This window comes from Taeniopygia guttata, chromosome 2 (genome assembly GCF_048771995.1).
Source record: "Taeniopygia guttata chromosome 2, bTaeGut7.mat, whole genome shotgun sequence".
Taxonomy (NCBI): domain Eukaryota; kingdom Metazoa; phylum Chordata; class Aves; order Passeriformes; family Estrildidae; genus Taeniopygia; species Taeniopygia guttata.
Window position 1 is genome coordinate 81,950,078 of NC_133026.1, and position 18,403 is coordinate 81,968,480.

Here is an 18,403-nt window from a genome sequence, read left to right on the forward strand (position 1 = left end):
GTCTCAGTGTTCCCCTAACCACCAGCTGCTCTGTCCCACCACACACCATGTCCCACAGCCCCCCATTCCCTACTGACCTGTCCCTCCATTGCTCTGGACCTGCCATCATTCTAACTCTTCACCCACCAGCCCTGTGTCCTACATCTCCCATAGTCCTGCCTCCTCCATGTCCCCCTGGTCCCTGCAAGTTCTCTATGTCCCACTGTCCCTCTGTCTCCTGCCTGTCCCTCCCCACCAAATCATCTGTCCCTCCCCCTTCCCCCCTCACCCTCCCTTTCGCTGTCCATCTGTCGCTGCCCCATCCCTCCCGGTCCTGGCGGCACCGCATGATGGACCCCAGGGGACCCCAGCGTCCGGGCAGCTCCCCTCCCCCGCCAAACGCGGGCCCAAGGACGGGTGGGGTAATGTCTCTGTGGGGTCCTATGTGGAGTCTATGGGGCTCTAAAAAGACTCTATGAGGATGTGTGGAGACTCTCTGTGGTTCCATGGAGCAATTATGGGGATCTGTGGGGCAGAGGAGATGGTCTGTGGGGCAGGAGAGGGGGATGTGTGGGGCACAATGGGGAGGGGGGGAACTCCCCGCCCGCGGGAATGTGTCACCTCGCAGGAACACTTGTCACCTCCTTGATGACAAAGTGGACATGGTGTTCGGGGACGGCTGCCAGACCACCGCCTCGCCCAATCCCCCCCGCCCCCCCCCAACCCGGTCCCGGTCCCTCAGACCCCTGGCGGCCCCACGGCGCCTCACTGGGGGGGAACAAGATAACAATCTCCCCCCCCACCCCCCGCCGCCACTCTCCAGCCGTGTCCCAATATAGACCTGGCAGGGTAGAGCTGTCACCACCCCACGGGTGATAGGACACTGGCCAGGGACCCAGGCATCTAGGCCCCATTGGCACCCCTCCACACAGGTCCCTGGAGTCCTAGCCCCATAGATCCTCTCCATGCACAAAGAACCCAGACATCTGGGCTCCATAGATCCCACACACACAAGAAACTCAGGCATCTGAGACCCACAGAATCATCACAAACCCCACCAAAGCACCCTAATCCCCATAGATCACCCACACACACATAAGGGACCCTGGCGCCTGGGCTCCCTAGTTTCCCCGTTCCCCCCTCCCCCCCCCCCAAGGAATCCAGACTTCTGGGCTCCATAGACACCTTCTACACAAGCGACCCGGGCATCCAGGCCCCCTAGCCCACCCCACATCCCACCCCTGCAAGGGGTCTGGACAGCCCTTGCTCACCCCTATAGCTCTGCCCCATAGATTATCCTGTGGGGTGAATATTTGAGTCCTGGATGCCAGAATCACTGGAAAGATGCCATCTTGTGGCTGAGGAAGCGGGGGGGGGGGGGGGGGGGAAGGGGGGGAGGGAGGTGCCCCCCTCCTCCTTTATCAGCCACCCCCTCCCCAGGAATGCTCCTCCCCATCCCATGATGATCTATAAAGGCCTTGGTGCTGCGGGGCTGGCATAGGTGTCTGCGTGGGGCAGAGAGGGAGAGGGTGGGGGCATAGTGGGAATGTGGGATGTGGATATGAAGGGAGGATATGGGGGGCTATGGGGTGCACAGGAGGGTTATGGGGCATATGGGGATCTATAGGGTGTAGGAATCTGTGGGGGGATATGGGGAACAGGGGGCATATGGCATAAGAAGCACTGAGGGGAACTGTGGGGGAAAGAGATCTATGGGGGCACAACAATCTAGGGTACACTGATGGTCTGTGGGGCACCCAGGGGGCCTATGTGGCACAAGCAGGGCTATGGGGCACATGGGGTCTATGTGGCAAAGTGATCTATGGGGCATAAAGGGTCTATAAGGCAAAGAGGGTCTATAGGGGGCATGGGGTGTAGCCCTACTGACCTTCTGTGTGTTCTTCCAGCTCCCTTCATCTTACCTGCTAGATCCACAGACTCCAGGTGAGGGTGATGCTGTGGGGCAGCATGGGGATGGGTGCTTTGGGGTGAGGGAGGTGCTATAGGGTGTATGTGTTGCTATAGGGTCTGCATGTCTCTACAGGGGATCCATACTTTGCTATGGGGGTCTGCATGTGGGGCTGTGCAGGACTCTAAGGGTCCCTGCATTATTATAGGTGTCCCTGCACTGCTATGGGTCTCCATGCATCACTTTACGGATGCCTGAATCACTTTGGGGGTCTGTGCGTGGCTGTAGAGGTCTTTGTGTTGCAGGGGTCCATGCACTATTCCAGGGGTTGGTGGTCCCTGGTTGTGGAGGTGCCTGCATCAGCACAGGAGTCCGTACATGCGGCTGTGCATGGGTATTGGGGTCCCTGCATGACTACAGGGGTCTGCCTACAGCTATAGGGGATCTGTGCACTGTGTAGGGCTCAATATATGGGGTCATGAATGGTTATAGGATTCTGTGCGTGGGGCCATACACAACTATGAGGTCCTGTGCATCACTATTAGGGGTCCTTTAATGGCTATAGGGGTCCCTGCGGGGAGTCTCTGAATCACTACAGGAGTCTGTACATGGGGCAGTGCATGACTACGTGGGTGTGCAGAGGACTGTAGGGCTCCCTACACATCTATAGGGACCCATGCATGGGGCTGTGCACAGCTGCAAAGCTCTGTGTCTGGCCCTAGTGTCTGCCACAGCCATAGGGGTCTGGGCATGGCTACAGGGGGCCCATGCATGGCAATGGGCTCTGGCCAATGGGGTTTTGTGGGGCCATGGACCAAAGGGCGAGACCCTGTGGCCACAGCCTCACAGCCCCCCAGGTGATGCAGGGTCTGTGTTGGGCAGGATGGCGGATGCAGTGCTGGCAGCGCTGGGGGCGGCAGCCCCCTTCCTGCGGCCAGGGGAGCGGGAGCGGCTGGCAGCGCAGACGAGACCCTTCGACCCCCGTAGCGAGTGCTTCATCCCCCACCCTCGGGAGGAGTTCATTCGGGGACGGGTGATGGGGCGGCAAGGAGGGGAGGCCACCGTCCAGACTGAGCTGGGAGAGGTGGGCAACTGGGGGATGGGGGGGGTGAGGGGAGGGGGGCAAGGGGCCATATGGGGCAAAGGATTAATGGGGGTGAGGGGTAATGGAGAAAGGGGTTAAGGATGGGAGGGGTTGATGGCAAGTGGGGGCATAGGGGGTGACTAGTGGGGGAAAAAAGAGGGGGTTGGGCATCATGGGGGAGAAGTTGGTGGGAAGTTGGGGGGTGAAGAGTTAAGGAGGGAGGGATTAATGAGATGAAATTAATGGGGGAGGTGTTAAAGGAGGGAGGGGGGTTGAAGATTTGGGGGAGAGCAAATGGAGGAGGGGGAAACCAGGCTGATAGTGGTGGAGATCCTGACGCATTGAAGTATCATAACCAATGGGGGGTACCCCCCAAACCATAGGAGACCCCTCTTAACCATGGAAGAAATCCGACCCATGGAGCACCCCCTACCCCACGTGGCACCTGCTAAGCCATGGACATCTCCCAACCCCCACCCCCATGTCTCCCCATTCCCCCCCAGACGGTGACAGTGAAGGAAGCTGACATTCACCAGCAGAACCCCCCCAAATTTGACAAGATTGAGGACATGGCGATGCTGACCTTCCTCCATGAACCTGCTGTCCTCTACAACCTCAAGGAGCGCTATGCCTCTTGGTTGATCTATGTGAGCCTTCCCACAAGCCCCTGGAACACCTGGGAAGTAGATGAGGCCTTCCTAACAGCCTATGGGGTGGATGGAAACTAGTGACCCTTCCCTAAAGCTCTTTGGGATGCCTAGTACCTGATGGGGCTTCCAGAGAATCTATGGGCCACCTAAAAGCTGGTGTGCCTTTTTCATGGACTTTGGGGACACCTAGAACCTGGTGGCACTTCTCCAGCTCCCTTGGGCCACCCAGACCCAAATATCCCATTTCTAGACTGCCTCAGCCATCCACATCTGAGTTTTGCATCCCCTGACTCCTTTGGCCACCCAGATCCAAGATGTCACTTCAATAGCCCCCTTGATAGGACATAATATGTCCCATCTCCAGAACCCTCGGGCCACTGACACAAGATCTCTGCATGTTGTGGGCCACCCAGACCCAAGATGTCCCTTTTGAGCCCCTTTTCAGACAATCAAGATCAGGACATCCTGTCATCACATCCCTTGGGCCACCTAGACCTAGGATGTTCCAAACTGACAGGGTACCACCTCCTGGTTCTGACCCACCTGCCCTTTTCACCAGACCTACTCAGGGCTCTTCTGTGTGACTGTCAACCCCTATAAGTGGTTGCCTGTCTACAATGCCGAGGTGGTGGCTGCCTACCGGGGAAAGAAGCGGAGTGAAGCTCCACCCCACATCTTCTCCATCTCTGACAATGCCTACCAAAACATGCTGACAGGTAAGGATGTCCTGTGAGGACCTCAAACTAGAAGACTCCACTCCAAAAAATGGCTCCTGACTTAGAACTAGTTCTCCCCTGGGAGGATGGAGAACTTCAGCCTCAACCCCAAGACCCCAAGTATGTTTCCCGACTTCATCCCACCTGACTCCTCTCTTTTCTTGGCAGACCGAGAGAACCAGTCCATCCTCATCACGTAAGGCCCTGCTTTGTCCAGCCCTGTCCCATAGCAGTGGGGTGGGATGAAGGACCCACCAGGCAGTTCTCCAATATCTCACTCTTGCTCCCCCAGCGGAGAATCCGGGGCAGGGAAGACAGTCAACACCAAGAGAGTCATCCAATACTTTGCCAGCATTGCTGCCATTGGCGACCGCAAGAAGGAGGTGACCAATAGCAGCAAAGTGAGTTCCTCAGTCCATGTACCCTTGGCAGAGAGTGTACCCCAGTGATATCCACACCCTGTATTGTCCCACCCCACCCAGGGCACCCTGGAGGACCAGATCATCCAGGCCAACCCTGCCTTGGAGGCCTTTGGCAATGCCAAGACCCTCCGCAATGACAACTCCTCCCGATTTGTGAGTGATGGGAGTGGGTTGTAAGAGGAAGGGTCTGTGGGGCAGTTTGTGGGACAAGGCCTATGGTGTGAGATCAGCTGCATGAAGGCAGCCACCTTCACCTCCTGCCACTGCTTTCCCAGGGGAAGTTCATCCGGATCCATTTTGGGGCCACTGGGAAGTTGGCATCAGCTGACATTGAGACCTGTGAGTGTGTTGAGAGCCCAGTGAGAGGATGTCTTGTAGTCCATTATCCATCCATCCATGGACTTATCTATCCATGGATTTATTCATCCATCCTAGGACTCATCCATGTATGGACTGCTCCATCCACCCATGAACATCATCCATCCACCCAGGAACTCCATTCATCCATACATATCTCCCTTCCTCCCTCCATCCAGTCACCTCTTCTTCTCCATCTCCTTATTGTACCATTGACCTGACCCTCCATCTTCAATTCTTTGTCCCTCCATCTCCTTGTGTCTACCTCCCTCCTTCCTTGCCTGCCTCCCCTTCACCCATGTCAATCCCTTCATCTGTCTTCATGATTGATGGATCCATCGTCTCATCCCGCTATCCATCTGCTCTTCCATTTTTCTTTCTTCCTCCCTCCATCTCTTCATCCTGCTATCCAGATACCCCTCCTTTTCCATCTCCTAATCCGACCCTCCATCTCTCCATATCTCAATCCATCTCCTCACCCCAACCTCCATCCTCCTCTCTCCATATCCACCTCAGACCTACTGGAGAAGTCCCGTGTAATTTTCCAGCTGAAGGCTGAGAGAAACTACCACATCTTTTACCAGATCCTCTCCAACAAGAAGCCAGAGCTGCTGGGTGAGTAGAGTGCTTGGCCTTGAGCTTTCACTTCCTCTCCTCCAATTCTCTGCTCCTTCCTGGGGCAATTGAGGATGATTTGGGGCTGTTTAGCCAGTGCAAATGCTCAGTTTTTCTCTATCCTGGGCCCATGGAACAGAGATGCTTCTCATCACGAACAACCCCTATGACTACAGTTATGTCTCCCAAGGAGAGGTGACTGTGGCATCCATCGATGACTCTGAAGAGCTGTTGGCAACCGATGTAAGTGGTGGGGTGGGCAGGTGAACATCCCCATGATGAATTGAAGGTGAAGTCCCAGGTGGATGGTTGAGATAGTAGAAAATGGGTGGATGAGAGGAGGAACATAGGGATGAAAGGTGGAGGATAGGAAGGGTGGAAGATGGAGGGCTGGTGGAGTGGGATGATCTAGGGTGAGGAATAGAAGGTAGGACAGGAGGCAGGGGGTGGAGGAGGTTGTGGGTGGAGATAAAAACAGGTGGGGGAGTACTTAAGTGGACAGATGTGCCCATGGGTAAACAAGTCCTCAGATAGATGAGTCTGTGGATACATGGATGGAGTTAATGGTGAATGGATGAATGAGTCCATAAATGGATGAGTGGATGGATGGATGAGTGGATGGATGGATGAGTGGATGGATGGATGGATGGATGGATGGATGGATGGATGGATCCATGGTTAGAAAACTCCATGGATAGGTAAATGGATGGATGTAGTCTTCAGATGGATGGATGGATCCATGGATATATGAGTCCTCAGATGGATGGATGGATCCATGGATATATGAGTCCTCAGATGGATGTATGAATCCATAATGGCTGAGTCCATGGGTGGATGAGTCTGCAGATGGATGGAGGAGTTGATGAGCTGGAAGGGCAGAGAGACACAAATGGCCAGCAGAGAGCCATGAACACAGCTGGTGGCAAGACCCTCTCCCACCCACCTCCACCTATCACCCAGAGCGCTTTTGATGTCCTGGGCTTCACAGCTGAGGAGAAGGCTGGTGTCTACAAGCTGACAGGTGCCATCATGCACTTTGGCAACATGAAGTTCAAGCAGAAGCAACGGGAAGAGCAGGCAGAACCAGACGGTACTGAAGGTGAGTGAGTATGGGATGACATAGGTCTTGGGGTCACCAGGTTAGGTGGAATCTGACACCATGTCTTTCTCTTGATGCTCTGCAGATGCTGACAAATCAGCGTACTTGATGGGGCTGAACTCAGCTGATCTTCTCAAGGGGTTGTGTCACCCCCGGGTGAAGGTGGGCAATGAATATGTCACCAAGGGGCAGAATGTCCAGCAGGTGTACTACTCCATTGGGGCCTTGGCCAAGGCTGTATATGAGAAGATGTTCAACTGGATGGTGGTGAGGATCAACAACTCCCTGGACACCAAGCAGCCAAGGCAGTACTTCATCGGTGTGCTGGACATTGCTGGATTTGAGATCTTTGATGTGAGGACTGAGGGGGTGGCAGGGTATTTGTCCTCTTGGGGGTTGGGTTGATCCTCTTGGACTTCATTGATACTACTGGGCATTCTGTTGACCCATTTGGGACTCAGGTTCACCTATGGATATCATTGGGAATTCTGTTGACCCTGCTGGTTGTTGAGTTGATCCAGTTAACTTAATCTACTCTCTTCCACCCCAGTTCAACAGCTTTGAGCAGCTCTGTATCAACTTCACCAACGAGAAGCTGCAGCAGTTTTTCAACCACCACATGTTTGTGCTGGAGCAGGAGGAATACAAGAAGGAGGGCATTGAGTGGGAGTTCATTGACTTTGGCATGGACCTCCAGGCCTGCATTGACCTCATTGAGAAGGTACCACCTCTTTTAGGGTCTTGTGGGGGTTGAAGGGACTTTGGGGGAATGGCCCTTTCAGTTGGAGCCTGCCAGGGGCCCCAGAGTTGGTCAGCAGGGTTGTGCTTGGTGTCCTCCACTGCTATTTTTCTTCCTAGCCCATGGGGATCATGTCCATCCTGGAGGAGGAGTGCATGTTTCCCAAAGCCTCAGACATGACCTTCAAGGCCAAGCTCTTTGATAATCACTTGGGCAAGTCGGCCAACTTTGGGAAGCCACGCAATGTCAAGGGGAAGCCAGAGGCCCATTTCTCTCTTGTCCACTATGCTGGCACAGTGGACTACAACATCATTGGGTGGCTGGAGAAGAACAAGGACCCTCTCAATGAGACAGTGGTGGGGCTCTACCAGAAATCAGCCCTGAAGCTCCTAGCCAACCTCTTCTCCAACTACGCTGGGGCAGATGCTGGTGAGTGAATGGATGATGGGGTGATGGAGGAATGAGTTGATGGAGAAGACTACTGTCCATCAGTCACCCTCTTTCCTGTGTTACCTTACCCCTCTTCTCTCCAGGTGGTGATGGAGGGAAGGGGAAAGGAGCCAAGAAGAAAGGTTCCTCCTTTCAGACCGTCTCAGCACTGCATCGGGTGAGGGACCTACATAGTGGACCCAGTTTGGGTCAGTGGGAGGACAGCCTCCTGAGTGGTGGATCAGCCCTTCAGTCCCACAGACCCTCTCTTGCTCTGTCATTAGTCAGCTTCTCTCCTCCCTCCCCAACAGGAGAACCTCAACAAGCTGATGGCCAACCTCAAGACCACTCACCCTCATTTTGTCCGCTGCATCATCCCCAATGAGCGGAAGGAACCAGGTGAGCAAAGGGCAGGGCTGAGGGCAGGGAAGAGGGTGGTAGGTGTGGCTTGTGGCTGACACCACACCTCTAACCCACTGCCAGGTGTGATGGACAACCCCCTGGTAATGCATCAACTGCGCTGCAATGGGGTGCTAGAGGGCATCCGCATCTGCCGCAAGGGCTTCCCCAATCGCATCCTCTATGGGGACTTCCGCCAGCGGTAGGCACAGAGATATGGGGAGGTGGTGGACAATGCAACTGGGGCTGACCTCAGAGTTTCCATGTTCTCTCTGTTTACCAGGTACCGTATCCTGAACCCTGCTGCCATCCCTGAGGGGCAGTTCATTGACAGTCGCAAGGGTGCTGAAAAGCTCCTGGGATCCATTGATATTGACCACAACCAGTATAAATTTGGACACACCAAGGTTTCTCCATGGTCCTACTACCCATGGGGTCATGTGGATCCTATGGTCTCACCACTGATGTGTCCACCTGCCTATCCACCCCACCATCCATTGCTTCATTCCCCCAACAACCCATCAACCCATCCATCTGCCCACAAAGTCTTCCCAACCAATTCACCTTTTCACTTGCCTCCTTACTCCATCAGGTCTTCTTCAAGGCTGGGCTGCTGGGACTTCTGGAGGAGATGCGGGATGAGCGCCTCTCCCGCATCATCACCCGCATCCAGGCTCAGGCCCGAGGGCAGCTCATGCGCATTGAGTTCAAGAAGATCCTGGAGCGTCGGTGAGAGGGGAAGGGTCTTTCTCCTTGAAAAGGGACATCTGGTGGGTCATCAGATTTAGGTGTAGTGGCATCTGTGTCACCATTCTAGGGACTCACTGCTGGTGATCCAGTGGAACATCAGGGCCTTCATGGGGGTGAAGAACTGGCCTTGGATGAAGCTCTACTTCAAGATCAAGCCCTTGCTGAAGAGTGCTGAGACAGAGAAGGAGATGCAGGTAGGAGGAGGTGATGAGACGGGCAGCTTGGGATCCAAAATGAGTTGGGTAGGGTTGATAGATGGAGGAGATTGGATGTGGCTACTAGTCTCCTGGGCTTTGCTTTAGAACATGAAGGAAGAGTTTGGGCGGCTGAAGGAGGCCCTGGAGAAGTCGGAGACCCGGCGCAAAGAGTTGGAGGAGAAGATGGTTTCCATGCTGCAGGAGAAGAATGACCTTCAGCTCCAAGTGCAGGCTGTGAGTGAGACTGCCCCAAAAAACCATGTCAGGGACCAGCAGCCCTCCAGGGCCAACCCACTTCATCTACCATTCCAATACAGGAGCAGGACAATCTCAATGATGCTGAGGAGCGCTGTGACCAGCTGATCAAAAACAAGATCCAGCTGGAGGCCAAGGTGAAGGAGTTGACAGAGCGACTGGAGGATGAGGAAGAGATGAATGCAGAGCTGACAGCTAGGAAAAGGAAGCTGGAGGATGAGTGTTCAGAGCTGAAAAAGGATATTGATGATCTAGAGCTGACTCTGGCCAAAGTGGAGAAGGAGAAACATGCCACTGAGAACAAGGTGAGGGTGGAGAGAGGCTTTGACCTTAAGTTCTGGGGATTTGGGTCAACACAACCTGGTTGTGTGGGGTTGAGGAGATTCAAGGTTAGTTGATCTGGGCTACATGAAGACTCAATGTCCTTTGGGTTCTCTACCACTGCAGTTGCCTCATTGGCCAAGGACAACAGCAGTGCCGCCCAGCTTTGCCCTACCTCTGGTAGCAAGCTGGAGGCCTAGTGTTTCTCCTCCTTCAGGTTAAGAACCTCACAGAGGAGATGGCTGGGCTGGATGAAACTATTGCAAAGCTAACGAAGGAGAAGAAGGCCCTGCAAGAATCTCACCAGCAGACGCTGGATGACCTGCAGGCAGAGGAAGACAAAGTCAACACCCTGACAAAGGCCAAACTCAAGATGGAACAGCAAGTGGATGATGTGAGTGTGGTCGGGTCCTACCATGATAGTGCTAAGGAGCTTTCTGGGGCAGATATGATGGAAAGCTGAGGTTTCCTGCCATTTCCATGTTTCCACGCAGCTTGAAGGCTCCCTGGAACAGGAGAAGAAAGTCCGTATGGACCTGGAACGGGCCAAAAGGAAGCTAGAAGGCGACTTGAAGCTGACCCAGGAGAACATCATGGACCTGGAGAATGACAAGCAGCAGCTGGAGGAGAAGCTCAAGAAGTAAATATACTCTTTTCCCCAGTATAAACTGGGGGCAAGGGCAGGGACCTTGCTGCTAACTGCTTTCATTTCCAGGAAAGAGTTTGAGATCAACCAGCAGAACAGCAAGGTTGAGGATGAGCAGGCTCTGGCTCTGCAGCTCCAGAAGAAGCTGAAAGAGCTGCAGGTGAGGGATCTATTCTCTGCTTATTTGGGCTAGACTGGAGAGCCTTCATCTGCTTGGGTTGAGGTGAAGAATCTTTATCTGATTAGGCTGAGTTTAGGAGCTTCCATTTGGTTTACAAATGTTTAGATGTCTGGCATGAGCTGAAGAGTTTTCAGCTTACTGCGGTGAGTTGGGTTGAAAAGTGTCCAGCTCAATTGGTTGAGTTGAGTGGAGGAGTTAGGTGGAGCCAAGTCTACTGACAGCACCTCCATCCCCGGAGCACAGGCGCGAATTGAGGAGCTGGAGGAGGAGTTGGAAGCAGAGCGGACAGGCAGAGCCAAGGTGGAGAAGCTGCGCTCAGACCTGTCACGAGAGCTGGAGGAGATCAGTGAGCGGCTGGAGGAGGCAGGTGGTGTCACTTCAGTGCAGATTGAGCTCAACAAGAAGAGGGAGGCAGAGTTCCAGAAGATGCGGCGGGACCTGGAAGAGGCCACGCTGCAGCACGAGGCTACAGCTGCTGTGCTGCGCAAGAAGCACGCCGACAGCGTGGCTGAGCTCAGTGAGCAGATTGACAACTTACAGCGTGTCAAGCAGAAGCTGGAAAAGGAGAAGAGCGACCTCAAGCTGGAGCTGGATGACCTCAGCTCCAACATGGAGCAACTGATAAAGGCCAAGGTAGAAGGAGGCCAAGGTGGGCATCTTATCTCCACCATGGGCATAATTCTCCTGCTTCATACCTTTGCTCCATTCTTTTCTGCTCTAAGGTGGGCATGGAGAAGATCTCTCGCACCATGGAGGACCAGGCAGCTGAACACCGGGCCAAGCTGGAGGAGACACAACGAGTCCTCAACGACACCAGCACCCAACGGGCCAAGCTTCAGACTGAGAATGGTGCGAACTTTGACCCACTACACCCTTCACCCCACATCCTTAGCCCCTGCCCCACATCTTTAATCCCTGCCACACCCTTGAAAACCTGCCCTACTTCTGCAGGAGAGCTGTCCCGCCAGCTGGAGGAAAAGGAGGCCCTTGTCTCTCAATTAACTAGGGGCAAGCAGTCATACACCCAGCAGATAGAGGACTTGAAGAGGCAGCTGGAGGAGGAGATGAAGGTGAGGTTTCTGGAGTGACTGATAGGGTCTCCAGGAGGGCCACAAGATAAGGTGTTGCTCACCCTCATGGTGGTAGCACCAAATGGAAGTCAAGTTCAAGCCAGTTCAGTGGGGTGGTTGCATCTAAGCGTGGTTGAGTTGGGTTGCATTGGTCTAAGAGCTGAGATGTAGGGCTGAGAAAGTCAGTTCTGAAGCAGGTGGGTTGGTCTATGGGCAGTTGGGTGGCACTGGATGAGCCTAAAGGGTCTATGGGCCATACTAGAGATACCCATCTTTAGAGTGCTCTGGGTCTAGATATGCTGAATTTGGTTGGGATGATCTAGAGAAGGTTTGGCTGAGAAATACCAGTGCTTACTGAGTTTGAGAACCTACACATAGGTCAAGTTCACCTACTCCTTGCCTCTCCCTTGCAGGCCAAGAATGCACTGGCCCATGCCCTCCAGTCAGCCCGGCATGACTGCGACCTTCTGAGGGAGCAGTATGAGGAGGAGACAGAGGCCAAAGCTGAGCTCCAGCGCTCACTCTCCAAGGCCAACTCTGAGGTGGCACAGTGGAGGACCAAGTATGAGACAGATGCCATCCAGCGCACTGAGGAACTGGAGGAAGCCAAGTGAGTATCTCCCCGTGAAATGAAGCCTCTATGAGGCAAGGAAGAGTGTACACCCTTCCACTGTAGAAGAATCTGGAGAAGGTATAGAGATCTGGAGATGGTAGAAATCCAGAGCCTCAGCCAATGAACAGTTAGAATAAGTTTTGAGTTGGCTCACTTACTCCATGGGTGACCACAGCCAGGTTTCCTCCCATGGCAGGAAGAAGCTGGCCCAGCGGCTGCAGGAGGCTGAGGAGGCGGTGGAGGCGGTCAATGCCAAGTGTTCTTCCCTGGAGAAGACCAAACACCGGCTGCAAAATGAGATTGAGGACCTGATGGCAGATGTGGAGCGATCAAATGCAGCAGCTGCTGCGTTGGACAAGAAGCAGAGAAACTTTGATAAGGTAGGAGGACACAGTGGTGAGACAGGAGCAGATGGGAGACACAGGGACAGAGGGTGACCCCTTGCTCTGCTCCAGATCTTGTCTGAGTGGAAACAGAAGTTTGAAGAGTCACAAATGGAGCTGGAGGCATCACAAAAGGAGGCCAGGTCCTTCAGCACTGAGCTCTTCAAGCTGAAGAATGCCTATGAGGAGTCGCTTGAGCACCTGGAGACTTTCAAAAGGGAGAACAAGAACCTCCAAGGTGAGACCGTGGTACTTCCCCTACACTTCTTGCTCTCCACCTCTTTCTACCAAGTCTGATGAGATTTCATCCGAGCAGAGGAGATCTCGGACCTGACGGAGCAGCTGGGTGGCAGCCACAAGACCATCCATGAATTGGAGAAAGTCCGGAAGCAGCTGGATGCCGAGAAACTGGAGCTCCAAGCTGCACTGGAAGAGGCGGAGGTGAGCCAAGTCACATCTCCATGAGTCCCATGTTGTCCTAGTCTTCTCTGTGGCTCTCTAATTTCTTTCTGTCTCCACCAGGCTTCTCTGGAGCATGAGGAGGGAAAGATCCTGAGGGCCCAACTGGAGTTCAACCAGGTCAAGGCAGACTATGAGCGCAAGCTGGCTGAGAAGGATGAGGAGATGGAACAGGCCAAGCGCAACCACCTGCGGGTGGTGGACTCACTGCAGACATCTCTGGATGCTGAGACCCGGAGCCGCAATGAGGCCCTGAGGCTGAAGAAGAAGATGGAGGGTGACCTCAATGAGATGGAGATTCAGCTCAGCCATGCCAACCGCGTGGCTGCTGAAGCTCAGTCCCACCTGAAAGGAGCCCAGGCTCACCTCAAGGTGGGACTACCCACCAGTAAGGAAGTCTTCCTAGCCCCCTGAGCTGCTGTCTGATGTCCATTCTATTTATCCCAACAGGACACCCAGCTGCAGCTGGATGATGTGGTAAGAGCCAATGAAGACTTGAAGGAGAATATTGCCATTGTGGAGAGGAGAAACAACCTCCTCCAATCTGAGCTGGAGGAGATGCAGGCAGTGGTGGAACAGACTGAGAGGGCTCGCAAGTTGGCTGAGCAGGAGCTGATTGAGGCCAGCGAGAGGGTCCAGCTTCTCCACTCACAGGTAAGACATCACATACTTTCAAGGATAGAGGTCACCTCCATCCATGGATGTAGACTTCTAACGGGTTGAATTACCATGATCTCCAGATCCTTTAAGTCTGCAGAGTTGGCAGGGAGTAGAGGGGCATACTGGGAGGTTGAAGAAGGATGGGTCAGCAGTTCAAAAGACACCTCCTGAGATCCTTCCCTCTAACTCCAGAACACCAGCCTCATCAACCAGAAGAAGAAGATGGAGGCCGACATCTCCCAGCTGCAGACAGAGGTGGAAGAGGCCATCCAGGAGTGCAGGAATGCTGAGGAGAAAGCCAAGAAAGCCATCACTGATGTGAGTGCCATGGTGGGACCTACATCTAGGACACCTTCCACTGGAGGGTGAAGGAGAGCATATTTTGGTCTTCCTTCTCTGCTTGCTTCTCTCCTTGGACAGGCAGCCATGATGGCAGAGGAGCTGAAGAAGGAGCAGGATACCAGCGCCCATCTAGAGCGGATGAAGAAGAACATGGAGCAGACCATCAAGGACCTGCAGATGAGGTTGGATGAGGCTGAGCAGTTGGCCCTCAAAGGGGGCAAGAAGCAGCTGCAGAAGCTGGAGGCTCGTGTGCGGGAGCTAGAGAATGAGCTGGAGGCTGAGCAAAAGCGCAATGCTGAGAGCATTAAGGGTCTCCGCAAGTCCGAGCGCCGCGTCAAGGAGCTCAGCTACCAGGTAGGGCTCCTGGGCTGGCCCAGGTCAATTCCTGCCACTTGGCCATAGGGCCTCATATCTCATGCTGTACATGACCTGGAGCATGGCTGACCTGCTGGCCAGAGAGACACAGGCTGTCTAAGTTCAATACTAAACCACCCACTGTGTGTATGCCTGATACTGTAGTGGGATCCAGAATATTGTCTGGGTCATGAGCCACCCAGGCCACCTCTCAGTGTCCCAGCATCCATGAGGTCTTTGCATGATCCAGAACCTCAGATGGGACCTCATCAGGGGCAAGAAGACATCCCACCTCGTGCTCCCACAGCTGAGGCCACCCACAGATTTAGAGAGGTTCCACTCCCCAAGAACATTCTTCACTGTCTCCTGATCCTTTCAGTTTGGGTGGTGATTCCAAGCGCCGGTAGGGTCAGGTCCTGATCCACGTATGTCTCTCTACAGACAGAGGAGGACCGTAAAAATATGGTCCGGCTCCAAGACCTTGTGGACAAGCTCCAGCTGAAGGTCAAAGCCTACAAGCGACAGGCAGAGGAGGCGGTGAGCATTAGGCTGGCAGCCATGGGACCACCTCCCAGGATGGGACAGCATGGGTTTAGGATGTGGGATGTGGGGAGTAGTAGGCAAGCTTGAAATGAGATGGTCAAGGGGTGGGGTGTCAGGGGCTGAGGAGGGTGGGTGGGTGGTGAGACTGAGAGATGATGGTTGGATGTAGGTAGGGAGGTAGGAAGGGAGGGAGGGAGGGAGGGAGGGAGGAAGGAAGGAAGGAAGGAAGGAAGGAAGGAAGGAAGGAAGGAAGGAAGGAAGGAAGGAAGGAAGGAAGGAAGGAAGGAAGGAAGGAAGGAAGGAAGGAAGGAAGGAAGGAAGGAAGGAAGGAAGGAAGGAAGGAAGGAAGGAAGGAAGGAAGGAAGGAAGGAAGGAAGGAAGGAAGGAAGGAAGGAAGGAAGGAAGGAAGGAAGGAAGGAAGGAAGGAAGGAAGGAAGGATGACTTGAAGTTTATGTGGGTGGAAGATTGGATGGATGGATGGATGGATGGATGGATGGATGGATGGATGGATGGATGGATGGATGGATCATGGAGTAGATGGTTGAGTGGCTTGAAAATGGGATGTCGGAAGAAACAGGTGCTTCTATTGTAGGCCAGATGGAGCAATAAAATAGTCAGATGTATGGAGAGCAGATGGGGTGGCAGGAGGCCAGACAGAGCTGTGTGGGAGCCTCACTGGTGTTCCTGCCCCCTCAGGAGGAACAGGCCAACACCAACCTGGCCAAGTTCCGTAAGGCTCAGCACGAGCTGGATGAGGCAGAGGAGCGTGCCGACATCGCCGAGTCCCAGGTCAACAAGCTGCGGGCCAAGAGCCGTGACATTGGAGCCAAGGTGGGACTTTCCCCTGCCTACAGGTGCCTCATGGGCCACCCCATGGCTGCCCCACAACAGCCTCTTTTTCTCTTCTATCAGAAGGGACTCAATGAAGAGTGAAGATCCGGATCCCCATGTATTCTACCTGAACTCGCAGCTGTCCCATTTAGACTTCCAAGTGCCCAACTCCCTCTAGCCCCACACGCTTGGAAAACTAATAAAATCCATTGAGCAGCAGCCGTTTGTGTGGGGTTGGATTTGTGTTGGGAGGGTGGGGTTATCTGAAATTTATGAAGAAGAAATTTATGGGATGTGGAAAAAGGGACAAGCCACGTGGGAGTATTATAGGAGCATTGTCAGAGTATTCAGGGATGGAGCAAGGAAGGTCAAAGTCACCTTGGAATTGAATCTGGCAAGGGATAACAAGGACAACAAGAAGGGCTTCTACAGATATATCAGCAGCAAAAGGGAAAATATGAGGCCACTGCTGAATGAGATGAGAGAGCACCTCTGTGGAGAAGGACCTGGAAGTCTTGGTGGATAACAAGTTGACTATGAGCTGGCAGTGTCCTTGGGGCCAGGAGGGCCAATAGTGTTCTGAGTGCATTGGGAAGTGTGTGACCAGCAGGTCGAAGGAGATGATCCTGCCCCTCTGTTTGGTCATAGTGAGGCCACATCTTCTGTGGTTCCAGTTCTCGGCTACTCAGCACAAAAAGACAAGGAGTTACTGGAGTCCAGGAGGCCATGAAGATGATCTGGGATCTGGAGCGTCTCTCCAGGGAAAGAGACTGAGGGAGCTGGGCCTAAGTCTAGAGAAAACTCAGGGGGGATCTCATCAATTCATCTCAAAGGCAGGTGTGCAGAGGATAGTGTCGGACTTTTCAGTGGTGCCCAGAGACAGGACAAGAAGCAATATCTATAAACTAAAACAAAAGAAGTTCTGCCTCAACTTCTTTACATTAAGGGTGGCAGAGCACAGGAACAGGCTGCACAGGAATAGACTGTGGAGTCTCTCTGTCTGCAGACATTCAAAACCCAACTAGACATGTTCCTGTGTAAATTCTCTAGGTGACCCTGCCTTGGCAGGGGGGTTGGACTGGATGATCTTCTGAGGCTCCTTCCAACCCTAAAAATTTTGTGTATTGCCAACCCATGTGGACCTGGTGCACCCGACAGGATGTTACAGCTCACCCCACAGTGCAATATGATTTCACCTATGGGGTGTACCTCATCCTCAAACTGCCTCACAGGGTATATCAAGCTGCCTCACACCAATTCATATAAGTGTATGGGAAGAGATTTGCCTCGGGGCACATACAGGACTGAGGAGGGAGGGTCCCCAGGAGGTGGGGGGCAGCATCTGGTACCTCCGCATGCAGCACAGAGCCTGGGTGAGCCCTTCAGAGACCTCCTGGTTCATGAACTTGCAGCTTGTGCTGCTTCTGGCCTCAGTGTTCCCCGAGCCACAAACTTCTCTGTCCCACTACCCATCATGTTCCATTTCCCCACATGTCCCACTGTGCTTCTGTCCCAAATGCTTTCATCTGTCTGGCCTCTCCATCAATCATTCCACCATCTCTTGGTTCAACAGCCCTGTCTCCTCCAACTTGTTACCCTCCACTTCTCACTGTCCCTTCAGCTCCTTCATGGGCCATTGTCCCACCATATCCCACCATCGCTGTATGTTCTTTACTACTCCACTTCCTCTGTGTCTCTACACATCCCATAATCTGTATGTCCCACGGTCTATCCTCTCCACATCCCAACACCTTCATGAGTCATAATCCTCCCATTTCACCACCCCTGTGGCCCTCCATCTCCTTTATGTTTCACTACATCTGCCATGTTCCATCACCCCGCCATTTTCTTCATGTCCCTCCATCCCTCCATGTTCTCCCACTATATCCCATCATCCATCCATATTCTCCAGGTCCCAGACATGGAAAGATGAAGAAGAAGTAAAGCCAGGGAATCTCAGAAAAACGGAAAGCTGGACAAGACAAACGCAGGTTCAAACCAATGTGGTTCATCAAGCGTTTTCCGTTTATTCAAAATCAGGCGGTAGTTTATATAAGCTTCTATATAGTTTACAGAAACAAAGACACTCTGATTGGTAGGCTAACATTGTTTACCTTTTCCTTAAAACGGCCTGCACTGTACACCATAAAACCTATACTAATTCACACCCGGTGGTCCCTACAGTACTTTAAGACTATTTTCTACCTGCGCCACAACCCTGAATTTCTAACTGCGTCAGAGGCTTTGAGGGCCCCACCAGGCCTCAATCTGAGGCCTAGCCTGGAGTAGCTCAACTTTCACAATTCATGCCCTCTTTCTCTCAAAAATACTGTAACAAAGAAGCATTGGTGGATAAAGTAGCTTGCCAGCTCCAGGAACACAAAAGAAAATCTCAGAAG

General features: G+C 53.4%; 1 protein-coding gene across 1 annotated transcript in view; it reads left to right on the top strand.

Annotated features, from left to right (window-relative positions):
• Nucleotides 1–16,213, top strand: part of LOC100230474 (uncharacterized) — a 30,524-nt gene extending 14,311 nt beyond the window's left edge. The window contains exons 40-78 of the mRNA XM_072924272.1: nt 1,887–1,923; nt 2,755–2,972; nt 3,476–3,619; nt 4,182–4,338; nt 4,507–4,534; nt 4,631–4,739; nt 4,821–4,913; nt 5,036–5,099; nt 5,634–5,732; nt 5,872–5,975; nt 6,693–6,831; nt 6,917–7,185; nt 7,382–7,552; nt 7,690–7,999; nt 8,104–8,177; nt 8,311–8,398; nt 8,483–8,600; nt 8,682–8,805; nt 8,991–9,127; nt 9,216–9,342; nt 9,451–9,579; nt 9,663–9,905; nt 10,139–10,315; nt 10,416–10,561; nt 10,637–10,727; nt 10,992–11,381; nt 11,471–11,597; nt 11,700–11,818; nt 12,232–12,428; nt 12,628–12,811; nt 12,887–13,052; nt 13,131–13,255; nt 13,337–13,645; nt 13,724–13,927; nt 14,126–14,251; nt 14,354–14,629; nt 15,071–15,166; nt 15,870–16,004; nt 16,086–16,213. Coding sequence (XP_072780373.1) covers nt 1,887–1,923; nt 2,755–2,972; nt 3,476–3,619; nt 4,182–4,338; nt 4,507–4,534; nt 4,631–4,739; nt 4,821–4,913; nt 5,036–5,099; nt 5,634–5,732; nt 5,872–5,975; nt 6,693–6,831; nt 6,917–7,185; nt 7,382–7,552; nt 7,690–7,999; nt 8,104–8,177; nt 8,311–8,398; nt 8,483–8,600; nt 8,682–8,805; nt 8,991–9,127; nt 9,216–9,342; nt 9,451–9,579; nt 9,663–9,905; nt 10,139–10,315; nt 10,416–10,561; nt 10,637–10,727; nt 10,992–11,381; nt 11,471–11,597; nt 11,700–11,818; nt 12,232–12,428; nt 12,628–12,811; nt 12,887–13,052; nt 13,131–13,255; nt 13,337–13,645; nt 13,724–13,927; nt 14,126–14,251; nt 14,354–14,629; nt 15,071–15,166; nt 15,870–16,004; nt 16,086–16,106 — 5,871 coding nt within the window. The 3' untranslated portion in view covers nt 16,107–16,213. The remainder of the gene's footprint in view (nt 1–1,886; nt 1,924–2,754; nt 2,973–3,475; nt 3,620–4,181; nt 4,339–4,506; nt 4,535–4,630; nt 4,740–4,820; nt 4,914–5,035; nt 5,100–5,633; nt 5,733–5,871; nt 5,976–6,692; nt 6,832–6,916; nt 7,186–7,381; nt 7,553–7,689; nt 8,000–8,103; nt 8,178–8,310; nt 8,399–8,482; nt 8,601–8,681; nt 8,806–8,990; nt 9,128–9,215; nt 9,343–9,450; nt 9,580–9,662; nt 9,906–10,138; nt 10,316–10,415; nt 10,562–10,636; nt 10,728–10,991; nt 11,382–11,470; nt 11,598–11,699; nt 11,819–12,231; nt 12,429–12,627; nt 12,812–12,886; nt 13,053–13,130; nt 13,256–13,336; nt 13,646–13,723; nt 13,928–14,125; nt 14,252–14,353; nt 14,630–15,070; nt 15,167–15,869; nt 16,005–16,085) is intronic.
• The last annotated feature ends 2,190 nt before the right edge of the window (nt 16,214–18,403 follow it).